The sequence below is a fragment of the Lissotriton vulgaris genome, chromosome 7 (assembly GCF_964263255.1).
Source record: "Lissotriton vulgaris chromosome 7, aLisVul1.2, whole genome shotgun sequence".
Lineage (NCBI taxonomy): Eukaryota > Metazoa > Chordata > Amphibia > Caudata > Salamandridae > Lissotriton > Lissotriton vulgaris.
The window spans coordinates 675,046,023-675,072,748 of record NC_141695.1 but is presented as its reverse complement, the minus strand read 5'-3'; the positions used below and the strand labels follow the sequence as shown (position 1 = coordinate 675,072,748).

Here is a 26,726-nt window from a genome sequence, read left to right as displayed (position 1 = left end):
TCCTCGGATGGAATAAGCGGTAGCATACTAATCAGATAGTTGACAATTGGTGTGATCATCATTGTGATGGTCTCTATACGGCCCCCCCCAAGTGATAAATTTGGAATTCCATCCCTCCAGCAGCGATAAAAAAAAATGTTGTGTTCGTTTTTCATTGTGGCAGATCGATTCTAACAAGTCCGCCTTAAATTCTAGACCAAGATATTTAATGTAGTAGGGTTGCCAAGCTAGACCCGTGAATTTCAACCAATCCCTAGTACAAAGGTTGTTCAGACCCATGATTTCAGACTTGTCTTTACTAAGTTTATATTCGGACACCTGGGCATAATCTTCTATTGACTTTAGTAAGGCCGAGATTGAGTGAGATGCATCTTCGGACAGGATTAATATATCGTCCGCATATGCAGCCACTTTTATTTTCAAGTTATTGAAAGAAACTCCAGAAATATCTGTGTTGGCTATGATCCTGAGATCCTGAGCAGTAAGGGCTCTAGTGTCAAAATTAAAAGTGATGGAGAAAGGGGGCAACCTTGTAGGGTCCCCCTCTCCAGATTAAAGGCACGCAGTAAACTGAAATAGTTCTCCAAGGTATGCTGTTCCACTCAGGAATACTCAACCCAGCAAAAGGAGAGTATCCAATCGGTCGACACACAACCCACTGGCATAGAGCGACACTGACGACGAACAAGAAGTTGTCCATGTGGTGCCGTCTGTTGATCTGCAATGCTCAGCGCCCCAGTCGGCACCCATGTGCCTCCTCAGAGTCCAAGTACAACTAATCACTTCGCTAATCAACACCGGAACCTCCATTAACGTCATGGCTTCAGATTTGTAACACAAGCTGCTGGCTCAGCCTACCCTGCATGCAACCAAGAACGAGGTGTACGCTTTTGGTAACCGCTCACCTCTGTAGCTGGCAGGAGTCTTCCACATGGAGGTCACCAAACATACAACATCCACAAAAGCCAAGTACTGCGTGTCTCAGGAAGGGTTCCTTCCGAGTTGGCAAACCTTCCAAGACCTCAAGCTAGTGCATTTTGCTTTTAGTGTTCGTGCAAATGACATTGACAGGCTTACACCTTCTCTTCCACCCCTAAACAATCTTTCTCTACTGATGAGGGAAGTCATCCCGAAACCCGAGACATGTCTCGGGCGATATCCTAAAACCCGGGACATGTATCGGGTCTAGAGATTCATCAGTCCTACAAGTACCGACTTGCACCCACCTGGGTGATCCACTGAAGAACTGCAAGTACCAGAGTCCTGAAGGGCGATCCGGAGGAGGGGCTAGCGGTGTGCGCTCCATTTATGACGAAACACAATACGGCTACCTTGAGATTTGGGCCAAAGGGCTCTTGGAAGACGCACCTGCGTGCCGGTTCTGGCATCGAAGCCTTTGACTGTTGTGTGGCGGCCTGCTCTTCCACCCCTAAACAATCTTTCTCTACTGATGAGGGAAGTCATCCCGAAACCCGAGACATTTCTCGGGCGATATCCTAAAACCCGGGATATGTATCGGGTCTAGAGATTCATCAGTCCTACAAGTACCAACTTGCACCCACCTGGGTGATCCACTGAAGAACTGCAAGTACCAGAGTCCCGAGGGGCGATCCGGAGGAGGGGCTAGCGGCGTGCGCTCCATTTATGACGAAAGGCTTACACAAGATTTGATCCGTATTTTTGGCATTGGATGTCTTGAGGGCAAAACGTTATGCTTGTACATCAAGAAATCAACTGCACCAGTAGCACTCTGCCAGCGGCTGATAACTTTTAATCTTTGCCCCAAGAATGAGAAGGAACTGAGAGTCCTGAAGGAGAACGCCATCATTGGGAGATTAGCGGGCCCGACTCCATGGGTCTCCCCCATCGTGGTTGCAACAATACTCAAACAGCTGGACAGAGTGCGGATCTACCTGGACATGAGGGTACCCAACCTGATCATCAGACGGGAGTGTCACTTGACACAGACTATTGACAATATCATTGGAGAACTTTTAGATTCAAAGTGGTTCTCTAAAATAGATCTCTGGTCTGGCTATCATCCAATATAGCTACACCCAGACTCCCAACTCATAACCACTTTATCCACACATGTGTGTTTCTGGCATTTCACCCAGCTAAACTTGGCATATCGAATGCAGCTGAAATCTTCCAACACATTATCAAGGAGGTGCTAACTGGCCTCACTTGGGTATTAAATGTGAGCGACGACATCTTGGTGCATGCCAAACGCTGCACAGCCATTTCACTTGCCTCCAAGCATTTTTGTCAATCTAAAAGAGCACAGGCTTACTCTTCACAGAGGAGTGAAGCACGAGTTTCTGAAGAAGAGCATTAGCTTCTTCAGCAATCATTTCTCCGACCCGGGAATACGGCCTGATCCAACAAAAGTGAAGGATTTTCAAGATGCTCCACCACCCACCTCTGCGTTGGGAGGGCAGTTTCCTTGGAATGGTTACTCACAGCAGACAATTCATGAATAAACTGTCAGACATCACAAGCCTTTTCCATGAACTTACCATGTCCACCAGCCCGTGGATGTGGGGAGAAGAGCAGGAGCAAGCATTTCGCAACACAAAGCAATCCCTCTCCGTGGATGCCACCCTGGTTTACTTCGACCCCAAGCATGAGTCTCAGCTAGCGGCAGAGGCAAATCGTAGTGGACTAGAGGCCATACTGCCCCAATGTCAGGATTATGGGGAGTGGGCCCCAGTCACCTACACGAGCCCGAAACTCACATCCTTCCGAACAGAGGTACTCCCAGATAGAGAGGAAGGCCATTGCTATTCTCTAGGGGTGCAGTCAATTCTATACCTGTACAGCCACCCTTTTACCATCTTCACTGAAGGACCACAAACTGCTGATTCCTTTATTTCGAGGGTCCGCATCCAAACCACGCCCAAAAATTGAGAAATGGATCCTGCAGGAGTTCACTGTTAAAGTAGAGTACAAACCAGGCCCCCGCAATCATGCAGACTTCTTATCACACCAGGCTCTGCCAGCTACCCCCATGCAAAATAAGTGCAAGATTCGGAGCAGTATGGTGGCTTTGTCGGTGAGAGGTCTAAACCGATCCCCATGTCCGTACTGGCCATTGTAGATGCCACAGGGCGAGATGACTGCTAATAACTTGTCATCCAAGTAGTACTAACTGTTGACTGGCAGGCTCCCAAGTGCTACTCTGTGCATCGCACAGAAGATGTGAAATGAACTTCCCAATCGCCACATCATGTTCAGCAAGAACTCTCAAAGATGGCCTAGGGTAGTCTTATGAGAGGGCTGATGTTAGTCCTTCCCAGCAGGACAAGACATCGGGCTGTCCTCCTACCTCACAGAGCCCACCAAAGAGTAGTAAAAAGCATTTGCAATGTAATAGGTCTTGCATTTTAATGTCCGACCTTCAAAACGGGACCCAATCCAAAATCTGGACATACTGCGACCAAATTCCCACTTGAAAGCAAATCTGAGTCAGAAGAAACCTAAAACATTCCTTTAAAGAGGAAACATGTTAGTACTAAGCCTTCTCCTCCTCCTCTTCCATCACCTCCTTCCCCAGAAACACAACGCATGTTAATTACCCCTACTAATTCACCACCATCATATACACCTGATGATCGGGATGGGGACAATGATCCTGTACCTGCAGAACCCTGGAAGGATTCTCCCACAGATAACAATCCTGATCTTTACCATACTAAACCTTCTCCACCAGATGACAACGTAGGCTATATAGAACTGTTAAGCAGAGCTGTTGATTATTGCGGCGTTCAGTTACACAAAGAATCCGTAAAGGAGGATTTTCTTTTCGAAACCCTTAGTAGTTTCCAAAGATCCACTCACACACTCCCCATGCTCAAGGATATCCTACGACATGTGGATGACCTGTTTAAGGATCCTGTACAGGCACGTATTCTCACCCCCAGGATAGACAAAAATATAAATCTGCACCATCAGATCCAGTGTATATTAAGGGCCAGTTACCCTTAGATTCTTTAGTATTTTCTAAACTGGCCAATTCTCAAACATCAGAATATGCTCCACCTCCGGACAAGGAAGTCTAAATTGATAGATGCCTCTGGGGGAAGAGTCACCTCCCAAGCTGCACATTTCTGGTGCATTTCTAACACCCAAGCACTTTTAGCCAGGTACGATTGGGCGCATCGGAACGAAATTGAGCAATTGCTCCAATTCCTGCCAGATGAGCACAAGTCCAAAGCTCAGGACCTAGTGAAAGAGTGTAAACTCATCTCTAACAATTTCATTAGGTATGCATTAGATGCATTAGATGCGGCCGACACTGCGACTAGAGCCATAAACACCAGAGTGCTACTAAGAAGACATGCATGGTTAAGAATTTCTGGGTTTAAACCAGAAGTTCAAGCTTCTATTCTTAACACACCATTTGACAAACCACACCTGTAGTAGAAACGTCCTCAGAAAAATGAAAAAGGATAGATGTGGTAAAATCAACGGGAGCTCTACAGTCCCCCCTGTGGTTCCTTTCGGCGCTCCTATCGTGGAGGGTGAAAGAATACATCCTCAGACACTGCCTCTACACCGTACAAGGGCAATTATCAGCTCTCTACTTCCAAGGGTTTCTTCAGAGGGGGCTACAGAGGCAACAAAGGCAAAGCTAGAGGTTCCAACACACGCACCTCCCCCTCCAATACCAAACAGTGACTTCCGTATACTCCCCCCAATCATTTAACACCTACAGACAATAGGATGCTAGAAATTATCTGTTCTGGTTATTGCCTGGAGCTTTCCAACAATCCTCCAAACATTCCTCCACGTTCACACAAAATGTCACCAGACCACTTACATCTCCTCAAACAAGGAGATTCAGTCTCTCCTCTTAAAATGAGCCATACTCCCTTTACTTTCTCATACCCAAAAAAGACGGTTCGCGCAGACCTATCTTGGACCTCAGAGAATTGAATCTTTACGTACAATCGGATCATTTTCACATGGTGACACTTCAACAAGTGCTCCCACTTTTACAATATGGCGACTTTGTCTACTCTAGACTTAAATGACGCGTATTTCCACATTCAAGACATCCCGCTCATCGTAAACTTTTCAGATTTGCGGTTGCGGGCCAGCATTACCAGCTCAAAGTACTCCCATTCACAGTCACCACTGCTCCCAGAGTCTTTACAAAATGTCTGGCAGTAGTCTCTGCTCACCTATGAAGACAACACATTCATGTCTTCCCGTACTTGGACGACTGGCTCATCAAAGCCAGTACCTACCTTAAGTGTCTCCAACACACTTACATAACACTGCAGTTACTGCACCTGGGGTTTACAGTCAATGTGTTGAAATCGCATCTTCAACCTTCCAACACTGAAAACTATCTAGGAGCCTCTTTAGATACTCAAAGAACTCTGGCCTTGCCCAATGCAGCCGGAATTTGCAATATTTAGGCTCTGGTTCTGCAGTTTCAGCCCACTCACTCACTACCCGCTCGAGTGTATATGCAGCTGCTGGGAATAATGACCTCTTGCATCATGATTGTTCCCCATGCCAGGCTTCACATGCGTCTCCTTCAGGAATGCTTATTAAGTCAGTGGAAGCAGTCGCAGTGGGTCTTAACCGATCTAGTGTTGGTAAACAGCCGTACTCATCACACTCTGCAGTGGTGGAACCCACAAAATGTATCAAAAGGACGGCCCTTCATAGACCCAGTTCCACTGATATTGCTAACAGCAGACGCGTTGCCCACTGGTTGGGGGGGCTCATATCCAAGATCACACAGTTCAAGGCTTGTGGAGTCAAAAGCAAAAATCTCTCCACATAAATCTTCTAGAGCTGCTAGCAGTATTCCTAGCCCTCCAAGCCTTTCAGGCTCACCTTGTAGGCAAAGCTGTCCTAGTTCTCACGGACAACATGACAACTATGTATTATATACAAAAACAGGGGGGAAACACTCTCTCCAACTGTTACACCTGGCTCAAGCCATTTAGAAGTGGGCCATTCACCCCAAAATCTATCTCCAAGCAGAACACCTCCCAGGAGTAATTCATCAGATTGCCGACCTTCTCAGCAGACAGAGGCAGCAAATCCACGAGTAGTAACTTCACCCTCAAGTTCTCCTCCCATACTTTCAAAGTTGGGGGTTTCCTCATATAGATCTTTTTGACACAAACGACAAATAAAATTGCAAAATGCTCAAGCTTCGCCTCCAGGTATTCACACCCGCTCTCCAATGGCAATGCACTATGGATGAATTGGTCACGGATATTTGTCTACGCTTTTCCGCCTCTCCCACTCATTCCATTAGTGATTTGGAAACTCAGGCAAAAATCCATTACACTGATTCTAGTAGCTCCCATATGGGCCTGTTAACTTTGGTTCACAACCCTGTTGGAGCTCTCACTAGTTCCACATCAAAAGCTGCACCTCACATCCAGTCTCCTCACACAGAGCCATGGAGAAATCAGACACCCAGATCCCAAGGATCTCAACCTAGCGATCTGGTTCCCGAAGTCAGTTTTGTGATCTGAATCTTTCACCAGACTGTATGAACATCATTAGAGAGGCCAGAAGGCTTACTACAAGAGCCGGTTATGTAGCTAAATGGAAGCGTTTTGTATTCCATTGTAAAAATATCATCAATCCTCTTGATGCTTCCATACAAAATATCATTTGCACTTGCAGCAGTCAGAGTTAACTTACACTTACTTCTATCCACCTACATCTCGCGACGATAGCTGCGTATCTACAAAATAGGCAACACTTGTCTCTTTTTAGAGTGCTGGTTATCAAAGCTTTTATGGAAGGACTTAAGAGTTATACCACCAAGACTTCCACCTGCCCCAGTGTGGAATCTTAACATAGTCCTCACACGATTAATGTGCCCACCGTTTGAACCCATGCATAAATGTGAACTGCAGTTTCTCTCGTGGAAAATCGCTTTCCACATTGCAAGTATTTCACTGAGGAGAGTGGGTGAGCTACAGGCACTAACCATAGAAGAACTCATTTTCCAGCTTCACAAAGACAAAGTCCTTCTTCGTACCAACCATAAGATTCTACCTCAGGTAGTGTCTGCCTTTCACATCAATCGGTTGATGTTACCGGTGTTCTTTCCTCAACCGGATTCAGTGACAGATCGAGCTCTACACACTTTAGATCCCTAACATAAGTACAACTCCCAGCTACAAAATACTTCTTTCTCCTGAAGGGATATCTGATGTTCATGATCTCACCAACCACTACTTCAATTCCATGAACATGATACTAAATGAGGTAGCCCCCTTCAACTGAAGAGTCTCCACAAAAGATTCTAAGCCTTGGTACGATGGAAGATTAAACTAGGACAGACGAGCCCCAAGAATAACTGAACGCAGATGGAGATCAGCTCCATACGCCAATCATCTCAAAATACTAAGAAAGAAGAGAAACGCATAATACAGAAAGATCAAGTGCACTAAAGCAGACTTCACACACCAATTAGACCAGGCACAAAAATCATCCCAGAAAACTTTGAGTTAATCAAAACTCAATCTAAGGATGCACCTCACCACCCCCAAGATAAATGTGGCCCACAACCCAATTGTGAAGAATTTGCCACCTTCTTCATTCTGAAGACCGACAGCATAAAGAAGGACCTTCTTCACGATCTAATCACACACACTGTCTCACATACGAACCCCTCACCTTTCCTTCTAAATGCTCCACAGCGAAACTCATAAAAGTTCGACTTAAAAAATAATGCATCTTGGTCGTCTTTTAATACCTACAATGAAGAATCTATCCTTACTGCCCTGAACCCAGCCAATCACTTCACTGACCCTCTCCCTGCAAACTTCGTAAAAGACTTCACCCCGCTGCTGCCTCTATGGACCAAGATCATAAATAACTCTTTAAACCAAGGTTGCATTCCTGAAGCCCTCAAAGTTGGGCAGGTATCCCCATTCTAAAGAAACCTATGGCTGACCCTGCGGACTTAAACAACTACCACCCTACATCTAACAACCCTACCTTGGCCAAACTCTTACAAAAAAGTGTACACCTCCAGTTGGTAAGACATATTGAACTTTTCAACCTACTCAACAAATACCAAGCAGGTTTCCATGCAGGTCACAGAGCTGAATCAGCCATGACCCATATAATTGATGATGCTCTACAAATCCTAGATTAGAACAGAGCCTGCTTACTCATCTTGCTAGACCTTTCCTAGGCCTTTGATACCGTCAAACACAAAAACCTGATAGACTTTCTGAAACACAGAATGGGATTATCTGGATCAGTTCTAAATTGGTTCACTTAGTTCCTCCAGAACAGATCGCAACGACTTAAGGTCAACCACTCATTGTCCAAACCCGTCCCAGTCACGTTAGGAATCCCACAAGGATCTTCACTTTCTCCGACACTGTTCAATTTGTTCATGGAACCATTCACTGAAATTCTCAACTCGTCTAACGTGCAATATCACATGTACGCTGACGACACACAATTATACCTTAAGATCCATGCCCTAGAAGACATCAAAGCGCTCAACACAACTCTCGGAAAAACTCAGACCTGGCTCGCAGAAAACCATCTAAAACTGAATGCCCTCAAAACCGAATTCCTCCTAAACGCTCCTCCCACCCAAGTAGCCATAATGCAAGACTGGATGAAACACCTTACTGCACTCAACTGCCAACCTTTCATTGTTGACTCAGCAAAATTGATGGGATTTACACTGGACAGAAACCTCAATATACAAAAAACACATCAGCAACACAACAAAAAGGAGCTAACTTTCAGATACAAACTCTGAGAAAACTGAAACCTTTCCTGCTGGATAAAGACTTCAAACTGGTAGTACAGGCTCTATTCATCCCAAGAGTTGACTACAGGAGTGTCTCTCTCTGCGGCTTGCCCAGAGTTGCAACAGCCCCTCTAAGAGCCTCAATCAACGCCGCAGCAAGACTCATCACTGGCTCCAAAAGAAGCTCCCACATATCCCCAACCTAAATTCCCTTAATTGGCTACCTTTAGAAGCCAGAATAAATCTGAAAATAGCGTGTATGACACAAAGCCATTCACCACAACGCGCCAGGCTATTCGGCACAGAAACGGGCACCCTCATGTGGGGTCAGATCTTCAAGAAGTGCTAAAAACCTTTTACTGAAACCGCAGAGATTCAACACGAAGAAAACATATACCCAAACTTTTTCAGGAATATGGAATGCTCTACCCCCAGAAACTAGACTTAATCCCTCTACGACGTCTTTCAAAAAAGAAGTGAAATCGCTTCTCATGGCTAAATTCACTTGAGCATGGACTACTGTTATTATGCTACACAACGTATCTTCTACATAGAACCTTTAATTGTCTACTGTCCAGCCAGGTTTCCTGGATTTTGTATCTAGACTTTGCTTGATATACATTTAATGTTTTGATTTGTAACTTAAACCCATGTATCTATGATAGGATGTTTATTATCATTGACGCTTATGTTATTCACATAGAACCTATGTAACTAAGAAACTTGCTCTTAAAAACGCCCTGATACGCGCAAGGGTCTGGTTCGTGCTATATAAAACTTTAAAATAAAATAAATTTACACGAGCTAGTCACATTGTAAATTACGTCTTTTATTTATGTTTTGGTTTTTAAAACAAATAAAAAGCATTGTCATTTGCAATGCTAGTAGCTTAAACTCTATCAAATGCGAGACCTATTGCGTTGTAAATGCTTCTTGCTGGGAGCCACCAGGATGCTTCAGGAAAATGAAACTGGATCCAGCAAAACCACACCAAGCCCCTACAGAACAGGGTTGCGGATTAATCTAGGCAATAAACCGGATTACTGATTCACAAGGTTAGAGTGCATGATTGCAGCTGAATAGAGGTGCAGACCGTTACCGTACCTGCTTAATGCACCCGTTATGGACTTTGAATCCTAGTGGTGGCTGTGGGGGAGTACATCATTGCTTGGACAAGGGTGTCTGGCGAGTTTGAAGTCTGTTAGTTGAGAGACATTAGTACATGTTCAACTACAAGTGCTTTCATGAAGATTTAAGGACTAGCAATGAGACGTCCTATCATTCCTTGTCTTGTGTTACTCGCTTCCTTTGTTGCCCTCACCACTTCCCCAGTCTTACTCCTCACCGATCCCTAGATATATTTTCTATTTTCCAAAAGCACCACAGATGTACTTTAGTGAGAGTCTGAGGTAGCAGCTACTGGGTCTGGCTTGTTCTGAGGTACCCTAGGCACAGCCCTTCCTACCCTTGCTCGCGGGATGAACAGCAAATAAAGTTTGATTCAGTTCTGGATTTCCCACTCCTTGCCCTCAACCGGCCACCCTGCAGAAAAAGGAATGATGAATGTGGGAGAAGAGGCGAATTGTGCTATGTCATAGCAAGTCAGGGGGCATGCAATTTCACTTCCACTGCCCCAGGCAGACGTGGAAAACAGTTTCCGTTTCAGATTATGCATGATCTGATTCACTCTCCACGTCCCTCCCTCGTGTGCAACGTTCTCAATTTACAGGCAAGAAAGCAACATAAACAAGTTTTTTTTAAGCTACCAAAGCAGTTCATTGACATCTTAAGTAGAGCGTGCACCGCAACAGTAGCCTCGTAGCACATTGCGCCTCCCCTCTGATGCGATGCACGCTGTAAATCTGTCATTTTAGATTGACCGCGGACCCTTTTTCTCGCCTCCCTGAGCAAGAGCACTTGTGAATGCCAGAAGTAGCCTGTGGTGTTAGGGAGGCCATCTCAGCATCCTAGAGTGAAAGTGCACCATGCACGCGTTGAGCTGTACACGTGCACATCGCCTGTCCGGGCGCGTGCACATCTCCTGTCCCCCGCTTCAGAAGCGAAATCGACAACAATAGATCTCGCAAACGATCAGCGTAGGCGCTGCATCGCTAGGCGAGACCTAAAAACGACTTAGGAACAAGGTCTGTGTTATAATGTGGACTTCCCATTTAGAGTGGAAATGGAGTACAATGTTCCACGTCATGAGTGATGTACTGGGTTTCTGGGTGGTGATGTTATGGGATTCTGTGACAGTTGAGATGGTCATTGTGAAGATGTCTGATGTTAGAGACACAGGATGTTCTTCTACCAGTAAACATAAGAAGACGACCCAGAGTGTTATGTTTTAATTAGAACACTTTTTCTGGTGACGAGCATGGGAATGCGCCAGCCACCAGGCTGAGATGTAGATTAAATTTGGCAGATAATAGCCTGTGTCATCCTGAAGAACTTGGTTAATTTTACATCAGACTGCCTCTACTTGTAACAGTAAGTGATAAGGTGGGCTGGTAATGGACTTGCTGTTAGTGGGAAGCTAAATTATTGATTTTAAGTTGAGTAATATAGGTTTTGAAGTTCATTAGCAGATGCCCTGCAGCAATTCACTTGGAGTTCTAAAGTAGCAGCCTAAGTTTCCCGAGGTACTGTTGCACATCCAGAAGCTGCGTCCCCCCTATCACACATCAATGACCTGTTAAGCTTTAACTAGTTGAAAATTGATATTTTACAAGCTACGCTTTTTGTTCCTTTCAAATTTGGTTTGAGGACAATTCTCACAGTTGATGCCAAGTGCCATTGAAATTGGAGCTGCACTTTAACAGATGCCGGGAGGGGCAGAATAAACCGTAGCTTTCATTTCACACTTGTTGTCCGACGCAGAAAATAATTATTCAGTCATTGAGCGAGAAGTGTTAGCTGCTGCCTGTGCCACAAATTATTTTGGTGTCTTCATTTATGGTGTAAAGTTTATATTAATAACGGATCACAAACCACTGTTGCAAGTAGTAGGCCCAAATGGCATGACCATACGTTCTGATAGCTAGGCGAGCTTGGCTGCAAAATTACATGCGTAAGATTGTGAGTTGGAATATCTTCCAGGGTGGAGAAACCAAGTAGACGATTGTGAGTCAAGATTATCAGGCATGTCTGCTGATGGCTTTACTTTTGATTAGGAAGAAGTGGTGGCTGATACAGAAGAGGCAACTGATGGTTTGCACAGCTGTGTGTCCAAGAATGAGTGAATGACTGCTACAGATGAAGATGCGTTTTTTTGAGGCCATGAGACAAATACTAAGGTGTCAAATAAGAAGTGAAAGAACATTACCTGATGCCATTCGACCTTTCCATAAAGTTGTAGGATAAATATCCCTGGTGGTGAACAGACTGGTCATGATGAAGGAGAAATTTGTGTTACAGAGAACAGTGGTCCCTATTCAGGGAGAATACAGTGTGATAGATAACCATACACTAGAATAGAATGTATGTCTTTTGTCCAGCCGGACAAGAATTTATTTTCATAATATTTTTCAAAAGTAGTATCAAATAAAACATTCAGATGACAAGTGGGCACAGCCGTGACCCACAGAACACAAGACAGAACAACGAACACAGAATTGGTCAAAAGGCAAGCCAAAATGGGTCTGTACACCTGTACTCAGTATAGACAGTCACAAATTAATCATTTAACACCGTTGCACAATGTGTTATAGCTCGAGTCTGGTGCATAGGGTGTTTGGGTGTCGACAACGTTTCGATACCAACATTAAATATAGGGCATCATCTTCAGGACAAACAAATAATGCATTGCTGTCTTGATAATAATGTATCACACCTTTTTTACAATTCTAAGGTGGCAGAGAATCAACGGTTCACTATAGGCGCGAGGGCGCTCAGCATCTGAACTTTGGGGGTTGCTGGCACCAGCAGGATCAATTCTGTTTGCTTAATGGCAGAAAGTCCTTTTGGGTGCTGTGTGCCAGCTGTCCATTGAAACTCCGAAGCAGATGCGGCAATAATGCCCACACTCACTAAAGTAATGCAATCCTGCATTTTCCTACAGCTGGCACACAGCACCCTACAGGACTTTCTGCCATTAAGCAAACAGAATTGATCCTGCTTGTTGGACCTGGGACCTCCAAGTCACATAAGGTAGCTTGGCACTAAGTGGGAAGGCCTAACTCCAAGGAACATGTGCTAAGTTTGCGTCACACCCTTCAGTAACATAACATCCATCCACTCAAAAATAAGGACACTACACCAATTTTGGAAAAATACGAGCTGTTTTATAAATGTTCTCTTAGATCCTTCGTCTTCTATCTGTTCCACAATTTCATGTAATTAAGTTTTCACAATCCCATGGTAAACATTTACATCGTTTAACAGGTTATGGACAACAGTAAAGTTCTCCAGTAATTGCTTTTAAACCTCTTCCTAGAGTTCAGACTCTTACCATACAATTAAACCATACCACCATGTATTTCATTTCAAGAAAAGCAGGCTGGCATGAACTGTTCCCCAGATGGCTCAAGGTTAACAATTTACTAGATAACCCCACCGGTCAGAGAACCCTTCCCCTGGTTATGGATGAAGAAGGTTACACACAACTGTAGCTGGAAAAGAACAGGCAAGTTAAATCACATTGGCTTATGTTATTTCAAATCCCCTCAACAAAAGATAGAGTCTATGCCTTAATCATGTGCAGCCTTGCCCTGAGGATTCCCCACTTGGAGCTCTCCCTCTCTACCATCAAAAGCTACAGAGAGTCAGCTGGTTTGTTATGGCTCCCTTTCACGGCAGACCTTAATGCCTGAATATCCCTGGAACCAGCCTGAGCTGTACGAAGGAGTTGCTTCTGAGTATGTCTAGTTTTAGTGCTGCCCAGTCCTTCTGTCTAGTTAGACTTTAAGAGCTAGTCCGGCTGCTCCACCCCACCTTCCCGGCTTACTTGGCCGTGCAGCTCACGAGGTCAGACTCCGTCCGACCCTTTCGCTTCCAAGCGTATTTTCCGCCGTGAATGGGGGGTTCCCTGCCCTCTCCCCTGTCAGGAGAGCGGGCGTTCTTCCTGGTGCAACACCTGGCAGCCCCAGCACTTCCCCGGCAGTCGAGCAGGCGCCCCGCAGCAACGCGTCTCGCTTCAGCGCCTAGCAAACCTCCGCGCTCTCCTCCTCACCGACTCCTCCCACAGGTCTCCGCCTTCAGCCGACCTCTTCCGCAGTGCTACGCCTTCAGCCGACCTCTTCCGGTGTGCTCACCTCTCCTCACCCGGCATCAGTCTTCCTGCAGCCGTCCTCTTCCACGCCTCCTCACGCATCACTGGAGCCTTTCCGAGGGAATATTTGACCGCGGAGCAGAACAGCTGTGCGGTAAGCTTTTCCTCACGGCACCTGCAGTCGCGACCTCACCCAGCGTCTCAGCAGGGGTGGGGGCCGAACTCGCGGCCCAGTCAGGAAGTTCTTCCCCGATTGGCGGAGAGGTCCAATTAATACACTGAGGCGGTGACACGCCAGGGTCAGCTTCAACCCACTCCTCACTCCATGTTAGGTATTCCGGAGCAGGCAGGGTTATAAGCTGGGGATGAGTGTGCTCACCATGGAGGCAGGGTTCGGTAGACAGACAAGGCGTCACGTCAGCGAGGAAGGGTAGTCTGCCCACAGGTCGATCTCTCCCCTCTCAGTGCGTGCTCCTCCTCACTAAGTCGCCTTACTCCTGACCAGTCCCACTTCACACTTCCCCTGACCAGAACTCTAAAATGGCCGCTCTGGTTCTGGCCTTATATAGGCTAGCCCTGGCTATCAGAACCTTCCAGAAGGTTCTAGTACCTTCTTAATGTAACCCTATGGTCCCTTATCTAGATGTAAATGTACAGGAATTTATATAGCGCAAATCACCGAGCGGTTTCTAAGCGCTTGCTTAGGGAACGCGTCCTGGTATTCCCCTGTGAGATAACCCCGGCAGGGTATCCGCAAGGTGAAAGCCAGGCATCCCGCCGCGAGGGGCTGTTGTGGAGATTAAGCAAGCTATTGCCCAGAGTCGCAGAGTGTGAACCCGTGAATAGAGTAGGCACCGGAGCGAGAATGGTCGAGTCCCTGGGCATTTTTTTAGGACTCAAGACCCTGCCGAGCCGGGAATTGAACCCTGGTCCCGGGCTGACCTCTGCTTCCAGGTCTGCCTCCTCTAACCAGTGAGCCCCACTTCTCCACTAGAGGTGACAGTTATGGCAGTTAATGGCGTCCATTTTGTGGGTCTTACAAATCTTGACAGAAGAGGCACCTAGGCCTCAGGGAAAAGGACTACGAGGGTCAAAGAGCATCTAACCCCTAGCTAACACCGCAAAAATTCAGTGGACATAAAAATTAAGGGATTTGAGGGGCAAAAAGGGGACAAAAATAAATAAATAAATAAATAGGAGGGACTACCCAGAGGGCAGACAGATCTAACACTGCTGGTGCCAGCAACCCCCAAAGTCCAGATGCTGAGTGCCCTTGCGCCTATAGTGAACCGTTGATTCTCTGCCACCTTAGAATTGTAAAAAAAAAAAAAAAAGGTGTGATACATTATCAACACAGCAATGCATTATTTGTTTGTCCTGAAGATGATGCCCTATATTTAATGTTGGCATCGAAACGTCGTCGACACCCAAACACCCTATGCACCAGACTCAAGCTATAACACATTGTGCAACGGTGTTAAATGATTAATTTGTGTCTGTCTATACTGAGTACAAGTGTACAGATCCATTTTGGCTTGCCTTTTGGCCAATTCTATGTTCGTTGTTCTGTCTTGTGTTCTGTGGGTCACGGCTGTGCCCATTTGTCATCTGAATGTTTTATTTGATACTACTTTTGAAAAATATTATGAAAATAAATTCTTGTCCGGCTGGACAAAAGACATACATTCTATTCTAGTGTATGGTTATCTATCACACTATTCTCCCTGAATAGGGACCACTGTTCTCTATAACATGAAATTGCCCAAGGTCCCTGTCTAAATTTCCTTTGGGTTCCCTTGTTCTGTATAATAGAAGGAGAATTTTGTACCATGACAGCTGTTAGGGAGAAACTAGTAAAATTAGCCCACAAGGGGCTTTTAGGGAAAGCACCATCAAGAGACTCAAAGAGAGTTTGGTTGCCGAAAACGGATACTCAGACATGACAGTGGGCTGAAGCACCTGAGGTGTGCAAGAACTCTGAAAACAAACTAAGAGTCGGTCTGGGAGTTAAAGAACATGATCAACATCTGCTTGAGGTGGATGTTGTGTGGGAGAAGATGTGCCTAGATTTTATAGGTCCGTTCATGTGCCATCCTGATCACGAGAGGTGTGCTGTAGTATTGGTTGATGTCAAGTCCAGGTGGTTGGAAGTGGTTTTCATGAAATGTATCAGCACTAAAGCCACCATTGCAGTGCTGGGAGAGATATACAGGAGAGAAGAAATACCTTCTAAATGAATCACTGACAATGGTACTCAACTTACTTCGGTTGAGAAGCTAAAACTCATGTCTGACTGGGTATAAAAAGTGTATCTCACTTTATAACCCCGAGAGCAAAGACCTGGTTGAGAGGCTGAATTGGTTGGTGAAGGGAACAATGATACTAGCGTTTAAAGTTGGCTTGGATGTGCAGAGGGCGGTCAAAGACATGTTGTGGGTACCGCACCACTGTAAATTTCGGTACGGAAAAAGACACCATTTGAAATGATGAGTAGCAGACAGCCTGGAGCTAAGTTAGTTCCGCAAGAGTGAAATGAAATTGGTGGAGCGTGCAAAGAAGACATCAAAGTCAAAAGTTGATTTGAGATTGGGTGAAGGTTAAGCCTGATGGTGTGAGTGGTGGTCTGTCCAAATTTTGAGACCCTAATAAAGTAAGAATGAGGTGAAGCACCCACCACAGAGGAGCGGCATTACCTGAGTTCCAATCCAACTCCGTCCAAACGATATGCCTACTTTTTGACTGACTAATAGAGATTGGAGCGGTCACCGGTACACTATAGGTCAAGCAAGGATTTTCATCGTCAATTGGTAGTTTTCTAATGTTCTAGGGCGCTGTTTATATGAGTGTTGTGGTGCCTGTTTGAGGTTCAATGTTCCTGTGTTGAGAATGTAATTATTACACCCTTCACTTAAGCACCATCATGGGAACTCCCAAGGGTGTGTGTGTGTGTGTGAGTGAGAGAGGGGGGGGGGGGGGTGAGGCTAGTTCCTGGGCATTCACCCTGTGCGTAGGACGGGCGAGGTCCGTTAGATTCTGGCAACTGTTATAATCCACTCTGTGTAACAAGAGTATTTACACAAAGTCCAGACTACGGGGGGGGGGGGGGGGGGGGGTAAGAGTGGCTCACAGTACAGTCCATAAACGGTCAAACTGGACAGGACGGCACAGTTCTCCGTCTTTGTTATACGGAGACTTCGACTCTGCACACAGCAATTGGATCATAGGACCCTGCCGGCAAACAAAAATCTGGAAACAACGACCCCGAACCACAAAACATTAAGACCAACGTTAAAAATATTACACAACCGATCCTAATGCAATTTACTTACAAACACGGCGTTCTGTCGACAGGCGTTAATCTGGCGCATACGCTTCCTGAAAAAAAACAATACAAAAAAATCCAAACCGCTAAAATGTTATAGTACATAAAACAAGATATACAGTGGAACGAAATCACTTAAGAGTAAAGTAAAATAACCACTCTCTCGCAGGGGGTCTCAAATAATTTTCTAGTACAATTGTGCTTTCTGGGATTACACTCTGCCTCGCACCTGCCTGGAACGATAAAGTCAACAAACCGCGTATCGTAGGGTAATACAGACCTGCAGACAGCGTGATGAGGCAGACCAGCACAACCAAGAGCTCCATGGCTTGTAAATCCCCAACTAGTCATATGACTACAGCCAGAAGTATCATTCAACTCCAGTTAGAGAACGATCACCTGACAGCAGCTATTTTAAGAAACAGCGTGTCAAGCCTCTCTCTGACCCAGATAATGTTATTGAAACAAAGCGACCATCTTCAAATGATGAACCGCTGAAGGAAAAACAAAAAAAGAGTACATTAGAAATTAAACAACGTAACTTTTCATCAACTACAGTTACAGTGAATTTTTACTTGGAAATACTTCATTGCTTTCCGTTGTAAACTCTTTAAATATTTGTAAAATCTGGCTAAGAAAGACGATACCCTTCTTAGATTACATTTACAGCATTGATGTTAGCAGCTTAAATGAACTGCTGACTTGAAACCAACTTTACGTGCGTCCCTTTTCACGCCATTCAAAGTAATAATTTGTTGTTGTTAGTCATAGGGTCGCTTAAATAATGTGTCCTTTGTTTGTTTTCATGACTGAGGGTCACGGGGCCTCGAATCATGTGCAATATGTGTGGATGGCTGCAAACGCGCGTGACACAAGAGTGACATAGAGGCGTGTTATACGGAATTTTATGTTATCCAAGGAAACGAAAAGTAACAGTGTGGTAGGCTATTGGGCAACAGGGACGCCAGGGTTATAGCTACCGATTTTGTGGAATGGGAACCAGGTACCAGTCTGGGCAGCGTCTCAATATCCTGTGATTCTGGGCAAATCACTTTATCTCACTATGCCCAGCAAAACAAATGCACTTAACGTTGTGTAATGTCACAAATTCGCACCAGATTGTTCGCACGGACACGTCAAATGCACTGTCACGGGTGGGGCGATGGTGGAAAAAAGTGTGCTTTGCCAAGACCAAGGATTCGATTCTGGTTTCCCGTTTCGAAGGGCTGACGGCTCAGACCGCTAGTCCGCACTAACTCCCTATTACAGACAGACTAATGAGGTGCATGTAAATCAATGCAGATTGGACTATTCTCATTTTCTGTCTGTCCTTTAATAAAATGGCAATAAAAACATTTGAAGTCAAAAACAAGCGCGGCGTGTGATGGGATTCTGGTCTTTCTTTTATGTCAATGATAGAGCTGGTACGGAAAGCCAGAAGGGCTTCACCGTGCCTCCAGCAGCATGTCAGTGCCGGGTGTGGGCTCTCTTCGGCTCCGGCTTTTCTTTGATTATCCTCCACCCAGTACTCCCGAGAGCTGCCAGTGCTGGCTGCTGCTAGACTTAAGCAGGTGCCGCTTGGTAACCGACCTCAGCAGCCTGATCCGCACCCGCTTTGGCTTCAGCCAACGCTCACGCCTCAGCCTCTACTTACAGGAGTGTCTTCTACCTCCGTGCGAGGCCATCGGAGTGGTACGTGATAATGACTGTATCAGGTAAGTTACGGTCAACGAAATAGGTTCTCAGCTGATGGTATTCTGTTGTAACGTCATGTTGTGGCTACAACATATTCATACTCTGAAAAGTGGGGCGAGCACTCTTTAGGTACATACAGTGGCAAGGAAAGGGCTTCATAATGTGCAGAGGGCCAACGATTGCATACAATAACTTGATCAAGTGTGAATCAACTGCGACAGATAATGTATAGGGGTGAAAGCAGTGCTTAAGCGGGCTCCTGTTGTCGGGCTCCGAGTACTTGGGCTTATTAATGCAATAAACAGGGTAAAACCCCACTCCCTTCGTAGAGTTTTTCCCCCCTACACCGCGTACCGCAGAGTTCCTAATAACTCCACAGACGTAGTTTTCCCCCTCAGGCTGTTCGTCTATGTTAAGTTGGCACGTACGAGCAAGGAAATGCTTTCTTTTGAACCACAACTGTAGGCTGTTGTACATAAATTAAGTAGGCAGCAGGACACGTCTTCCAGTAAAGTTGGATTTATTAAGTTACAAAGAATAAGATGAGCCAGCAGAGCACAAAGCCTCACAGCTGACCAGACCAACTGCCAGGGCTAGAATCCCAACACACCAGATAGAACACAGCTAGGTAAGAAGATAGAAACACAAAGAAAGGACTAAAGAAACCAAGAAGCCATATAAAGCTAAGTATGAATTTACAACACATCTTCCCCCCCTTACAAACAACTCATATGAAAACCTCAAATACATAAGAAGATAAAGCATGGAAAACACAGAGAAGAAAACGTATAACACTTAGGTCGAAGACCTCATGAACTTCCAGAACAGGGAAAAAGAATCAGGATCAAGAAGTGAAATAAGATGAAGATCACTATGACCACCTTCTCCCCTTCAATTAACAAAAATGAAGTCAGTCCACTCTCTACGTTCCATCATTGTGGCCACCAAAAACAGAAATAGAGAGTTCACTTTCTCCAATAATAATTGTCCATTGCAGATATTCGCTATTACGAAGGTAGAACAGTTCTTGAGGAATGCTCCCGAAGAAAATTTGGATCTAGACTTCTTTCAGTCCAAAAAATAGTTCTGAACCAGGTGTACAGGTTCTGGGTCTTACCTTCGGGTTAAGAGCCTCAGATTGTTTTTAGGCTTCCAAAATCTCTTAAATTTCATTTCTCAAGCTCTAGTCCTTCACGAACCACGGTCGTGAACCCTGCCGGACCTGGGACTCTCTTCATCCTCTCCCGGTACAGGTTGTGGGAGTTTTGTCCACCACCGGTCCTGGGATGTCATCTGTCCTCTCCCGGTACTCCTCCTCCGGTCCTGGGACATCCTTTGTCCTCTCCCGGTCCTAAATCTGGAACTTTAGTCCCCTTCCAGTCCAGAGACATTCTTCTGTCCCCACCCATCTCTTGGTTTAGCGGGTCCTGGAATTTACTATGTTCCCTTCCAGTCCAGGGGCATTTTTCTGTCACCACCCATATCTTGGTTAGATAAGACAGCAGAGCACAAAGCCTCACAGCTGACCAGACCAACTGCCAGGGCTAGAATCCCAACACACCAGATAGAACACAGCTGGGTAAGAAGATAGAAACACAAAGAAAGGACTAAGGAAACTAAGAAGCCATATAAAGCGAAGTATGAATTTACAACATAGGCATTGCTGGAAATAAAATAAAGTTTTACTCTGGGATCTCATCAATTGGGTACAGTAAAAAAGGGGTGGAGCTAGTGACAGATACACACTGCATTATTTTTAATAGTTTGCCCCCAAATAAATTGTCCACAAGGGAGCTATAGTAGTAAAAGTATTATGGTTTGCATAATTAGGCACAGAGTGCGTTAACGGAGGTTAAAAAAGGTAGGGGTTTCTAAAGGGTGACTTAAGAATAGTAACTGAGGATTGTTGAGAAGAGGTTTGACCTTAATAACTAAGGGCATGTATATGTGGCCTAAAATATTGCTTTCTTAAACCTCTTGGGTCTCATCATTTTTTTAATGTCCTGCAGCTTCTCTTCATGGTCTACCCCTTCCTCGTCGTTCTCTTTATCAAGCAACTCCCATCGATGCTCAAATGTTAAAAACTGAGACGTAATCAGTTTCCTGGTTTCCTTAAAGTCCTGATTTGCTTTGTTTTGGGAACTGGTACGGGGTCCACCTGGCCATTTCTAACCCTTTGTCTGAAAACGCGACCTCTGCAACTTGTTCGCACTCTTGGTCCGTTGATTGAAATGTTTAAGGCATGCAAATGACGATGATGATCGTTCAACATTGTTAACCTCTGCGTGCTCCCTCGGGGTCTTTTGATGGAGCCCAACTGAATTTTAGGTCGCTCACTCTCACTGTGTTTTTTTTCCCCTCCTTACTATCTTCCCATTGCTGTTATTTCTCCCATTTTTCTCTTCAATTCCCTATTTCTTTTAGGAAACGATCTACACCAGATTAGATCTATCTTTTACGTCTAACTAATGGAACTCTCTTATCTTAGCCTGGAGCTCCACCTTGTGGCCTACCTATGTACATCGTCCCACACTTTTTAGGTTTTGCCTCGCCAAAGATGCGCTCTGCGCATCTTTTCGGCGCAGGCGAAAACCTGATGAGAACTGTAGTGTGGCTTGGTTCGGCCCTCGTCATTGATTGGCTGGCTCCGTAAACGGAGCCTTGCCATTGGACGAGGGGCCTGTCCGTCAATGCCGGACCAGACACGGGGGCGTTCCCGACATTCTTTGGCTTTTGCCGACGTCACGGGACGCCGGGAACGCCCCCGTGTCTGGTCCGGCATTGCCGGCACTACTGCGTCTCTTCTCCCCCGTTTCCCGCCCCGTGACTGGCCGGCCGGCCAATCCTAGCGCGGCCGGCCGGAAGTGCCCGCCCCCCGCAGCCCGGGGGAAGAAGTTGGCGTCTAGGTTTGTTTTGCCCATTCCGCGGCCGACCGCCGCCGGAGGAAGTCCAGGTGAGTGGCTTTCTTGCCGTTCCCTCCCCCCTCCCACTGTCCGTGTGCCCGCCCGCCTCCCTCCCGCTGTCCGTGAGCCTGCCCGCCCCCTCCCGCTGTCCGTGAGCCCGCCCCCCTCCCGCTGTGCGTGAGCCCGCCCGCCCCCCTCCCGCTGTGTGTGAGCCCGTTACCCCGCCCCCCCTCCCGCTGTCCTCCATCTATTGAATATCTGGCTCTTTAAGCCACTCGACTTCCCGAGTATGCTACGGGACATATTACCTTGCCCATCGGATACCCCCACAGCCTCCCTGGCCGCTGCACTCTGTGAAAAACCCTCCTTTCCCGTGGCGTGTTCTGTGCGGCTGTCCTGGGCACTGAAGACTGCTTTATAGCGCCTCCCTGTGAACCGGAACTCCTCAAGGCGCTGCCCGCGTGACTTGGCATAGTGCTCCGCTCACTGTGTGGATGGGGCCCGTTGTGTCTGTGTTTTAGGAAGTCAGCGCTGTAATTGGGGAAGCGCCCCTGGCATGCGTGTGACCCCCTGAGCTTGTGACTAGTCGCCATGGTTGGCTCAGAAGGAAAGGCCTCGCCTGTGTAGTGTACATACTTGTCAAACTCCAAGCAGAAGTGGTCCGTTGTCCTGCTGCCAAGCAGTCCGTCTGGAGGATAAGTTGCCCTTGGAGCCGTGAGATCGATAATGTAGAACCTTTTTGTGTTTCTTTAAGTATGTTTAACGAAAAGGTTTTTTCTAGGTACAATGACGTCACACGTTTGTCCCTGTGGACTGGTCAGCCAGATTTCAGCCGCTCTTGAAGCTTTTGTTGGGGGAGGGGAAGAGGTGGGCACTGTTTGAAGATTTAGGGTGGAGTCATTGGTGGCATTAGAAGGGGGTGGGGCCTTATCCCCTCGTGCACATGTCCTTGTGGGTGGCTTAAAAGCATGGGGGGGGAGCGAGGCTTGGGCCACCCAGAACTGGCAAGACAGACCCAGCAGAAGTCAAAGGGGTTTTCGGCGGGACGGGTAAAGTGAGCTGCAAGTCTGAAACTGCATCTTTCGTTTCCATAATCAGTAAACTAAACAGAGACATGGAGATAATCCATATTACATTTCCTGAGTTATTTAAAAAAAAAAAAAGAATTAGAAAAGATTCAAAGGTGGCCACACCTGCCCCCCTCCACCAAAACACCCCCAGCTGCTCCCTCCTGAACCCCCACCCGTGGTCAGCATCCAGCGCAGGTGTGAACCGGTGTCACGCAGGCCCGGCTGCTGCCAGTACCTTTCACAGCGCTCTATTTTTAAGCCCTGCGCCAGGCACTCTGCTACCGCTCCCATTAGATGAAATTCATTGTGCGGCGCTGACCTCCCGCCGCAGGGTTTTTACTTAGGCCAGCCTGTCCTTCAGTTTGTAAATGGAGTGTGCGCGAGCTTTCTGTTCCAGGGGAAATGCATATTTGTTTCTTCTCCACACAAGCCTTATCAGCAGATGAATGCTGTGTGCAGGCCCTCCTCCGCCGAGGATTTATCAGGCGACGCCGGGCTTGGGTCAACAGCGCTCGCTCGTCTTTGAGAACCCGCGGTGAAGTGTCGTCTTCAGAGGACGGGGGGCTGGGGGAGTCGGGCACATGTCGGGTTTTATTGTAGTCAACATTGCCAGCTTTTAGTATGTTTTAAGAGCTAACAGTTTTGTAAATAGAAATAAGTGAGGCACACGCACTGTACGCATTGTCATTTGCCTAAGATCACACCGTTCATTAATTCATATGGGGGTAGCTAAGGTTAGAATTCTAGTTTTCAAACTACGTTGCGAGACATCACAGTGGGTTAACCACCTGCTGCTGAGATCTGTATGTGACTTCGAATGGAAGAGATGCGGTTTAATGCTTAAGTTGCTGAAACCACTAAATTGGGTTTTAATTATGGCTTTGCTCAGGACAACATTTTGTATTTTTTCGCACATCATCCTGTCTTTCACTATAATCGGTATCATGTTTGGCAAAACTGAGAAAGCAAGCCAACAGGCTGGATTAAACACCGAGGAAAAAACAGGGCCTCACTGTTGAGTCAGAAAGCGCCTATGCTTGGGACCCTGTTTTCGTGCCTCTGTTGCCTGCTTGTGACCCTGTGTTCGTGCCTCTGTTGCCTGCTTGTGCCTCTGTTGCCTGCTTGTGCCTCTGTTGCCTGCTTGGGACCCTGTTTTCGTGCCACTGTTGCCTGCTTGGGACCCTGTTTTCGTGCCTTTGTTGCCTGCTTGTGGCCCTCTTTACGTACCTCTGTTGCCTGCTTGTGACCCTGTTGCTTGCTTGTGACCCTGTTGCTTGCTTGTGACCCTGTTGCTTGCTTGTGACCCTGTTTTCGTGCCTCTGTTGCCTGCTTGTGACCCTGTTTTCGTGCCTCTGTTGCCTGCTTGTGACCCTGTTTACGTGCCTCTGTTGCCTGCTTGTGGCCCTGTTTACGTGCCTCTGTTGCCTGCTTGTGGCCCTCTTTACGTGCCTCTGTTGCCTGCTTGGGACCCTGTTTTCGTGCCGCTGTTGCCTGCTTGGGACCCTGTTTTCGTGCCGCTGTTGCCTGCTTGGGACCCTGTTTTCGTGCCTCTGTTGCCTGCTTGTGGCCCTCTTTACGTGCCCCTGTTGCTTGCTTGGGACCCTGTTGCTTGCTTGGGACCCTGTTGCTTGCTTGTGACCCCCAACCCCCCCATCCCATTTTCCAACACACCCTCAATTGAAAGCGGCAGGTGGGCAGGGGCCAGATTTGCTTTCGCCCAGGGCGCTCTCTTTGCAAACTCCATCTCTGAGAGTGTCGACGTACATAAAAGTCCAGGGAGTTCCTTCCCTGGAAGACACACCTCCCCCCAACAGAAGCATATTTATTTGCACAGAAAGCTCATCTGAGGCACATCTTTTTAAAGATTTTTTTGCGTGACACTCCTGCGTTACTTTCTGTTTCCAGGGGGAGAGTCTCCTCGTGACGTCACCGGTGTTGGTGGTTACTGCCCCCCCCAGCACGTGCCCGCCTATCTACGTCTGTTTGTGGCTTGTAGTCCCAGCAACCGCCCAATCTCCTCAACTGGTTCCTCTCACACACGGTGTTGACACAACAACCCTCGGGAGTTATCTGGGCATCTCGGCTTCGCTTGGAGGGAGTGGCGACCCGGGGCTCCCGGCTGGCGAGCGCCCTCCCTCGGGCCCAGGCGGCGGGAGGAGGGGTGCCCCGTCTCCTGCACGTTGTCACTTCACACACACACGGCCATGAAAACAATGCATCGGCAGTGACGCCATGTTCGAGTCACGTCTCCCAAGATCGCGTTCTTTTAACCCTCAGTTGACCCTCAGGTTCTTTCCCTCTCTTGGGCCTTGTATTTCTCAGAGAGGAGTTCCAGTTGCCCAGTGAACAAATGGCTCCCACTGGATGACGTTGCACCACATGCAGTGATGAACATTGGATTTGAGTTATATTGTGCGAATTCATCTACAAATTAAAACCAATGTCTTGTCACTAAACAACAAATGCAAGGTAAAATCACTGAACAACATTAAAAAAATGTTTCCAAGGTAAAAGAGGCTTGGGCAGGAGTTCCATCCCAGATTGACCAATCTTAAATTCTTTAGGTATCTTTAAAAAAAACGACTTTGTAAAATTTAAAACACAATAGGTTCGGCTCTTTAATACCCCTCCCTGCCCACCTCTTTTCAAATTCTACATGTTCATAAACAGCAATGCTCTGAACAGACTTGTTATCTTTGATGTGAACATTTTCTGTTGTAAAGCGCTCTGATGCCTTCGGGTCGAGCTAGCGCTATATAAAAATCTCAAATAAATAAAGTAGCTTTACGTCATGAGGCATCTCTTTGCTACGCGGTTCACATCCTTAAGTACACAGTAGTCAATGCTCAAAGCTGTAAGTGGCAGCGAAGAGGTCTGCCAGCCACCTTGTTCTCTCTGCTTATACCCTTGCAGCAGGGGTGTCCAAATAGGGAACCAGAGGGCCATATCTATGACAGATTTTCAGGCTATACATATAAAGAGAACTACATACAGGGAAATTCAAGTGAACTAATTTACATAGTCAGAGGTAGTGGGTACAATTGTAGGTAGGCTTCCAAGAACAGTTTCAATCAACTCTCCTGGGCCCGCATTGGACACCCCCGCCTTCAGGTCCAGTGGTCTCCAGACATACGCGTCCACAAAACTATCACTCTGGATGGGATGGGTGAAAGAGACTATGCCTTCTCAAAGGGACTGTGCTGCCTCCCTTCTTACTGTGTGTTAGTTGTACAACAGTCTCTGCAGTAGCAGCTAAACCCGCTGGGCTATCTTGTGGCCACAGAATGCATGGAGTGCGGCTCAGTGGACCTACTGGTGACACTCCAACAGGTATACTATAACCAGATGAAATCTAGGCTTTTCAGGGCTCAGTTTCCCACTTCCAGCTCTAGAGCCTAGACCCAAAATTGAGATGGCGATTTAAAAGGCAACATTCTGAGAGGACTATTTTGAAATTGTATATCAAAAGTGAGACTTATTGTCACATTTATTTAATAACTAAAAGGGACAACTGGTAGGAGCATCTGCAACCCCCCCCCCCAAGCAGTTTATTTGTTTTTAAAGTTCATTAGGCATTCAAACACATTTTGACAAGCAGAGGTGTAGCGATCCATAGTGCAGCAAGTGCAGTGGCACCAGGGTCCAGGGCTGTGAGGGTCACACCGCTTCACAATTATGGATGCTTTTACTTCTCGGCACGGGATCAGAGGGCTCATTTTCCATGGTTCCAGTGGGCCCTATGGCACCCTTGCTACTCCGCTGTTGA

At 46.5% G+C, this 26,726-nt stretch overlaps 2 protein-coding genes across 4 annotated transcripts in view; one reads left to right on the top strand and one right to left on the bottom strand.

Annotated features, from left to right (window-relative positions):
* The window catches only part of SCPEP1 (serine carboxypeptidase 1), a 218,211-nt gene extending 200,496 nt beyond the window's left edge, over window positions 1-17,715 (bottom strand). Inside the window, exon 1 of one of the 2 annotated variants that reach the window (XM_086930880.1) lies at window positions 17,573-17,715. In XM_086930880.1, the coding sequence (XP_086787006.1) occupies window positions 17,573-17,618 (46 nt within the window). In that variant the 5' untranslated portion in view covers window positions 17,619-17,715. The remainder of the gene's footprint in view (window positions 1-17,572) is intronic. The other variant, XM_086930879.1, reaches the window with a different exon arrangement.
* A 445-nt stretch (window positions 17,716-18,160) lies between these two features.
* The window catches only part of COIL (coilin), a 150,989-nt gene continuing 142,423 nt past the window's right edge, over window positions 18,161-26,726 (top strand). For both annotated transcript variants that reach the window (XM_086930878.1, XM_086930877.1), the window contains exon 1: window positions 18,161-19,007. In XM_086930878.1, the coding sequence (XP_086787004.1) occupies window positions 18,757-19,007 (251 nt within the window). In that variant the 5' untranslated portion in view covers window positions 18,161-18,756. The remainder of the gene's footprint in view (window positions 19,008-26,726) is intronic.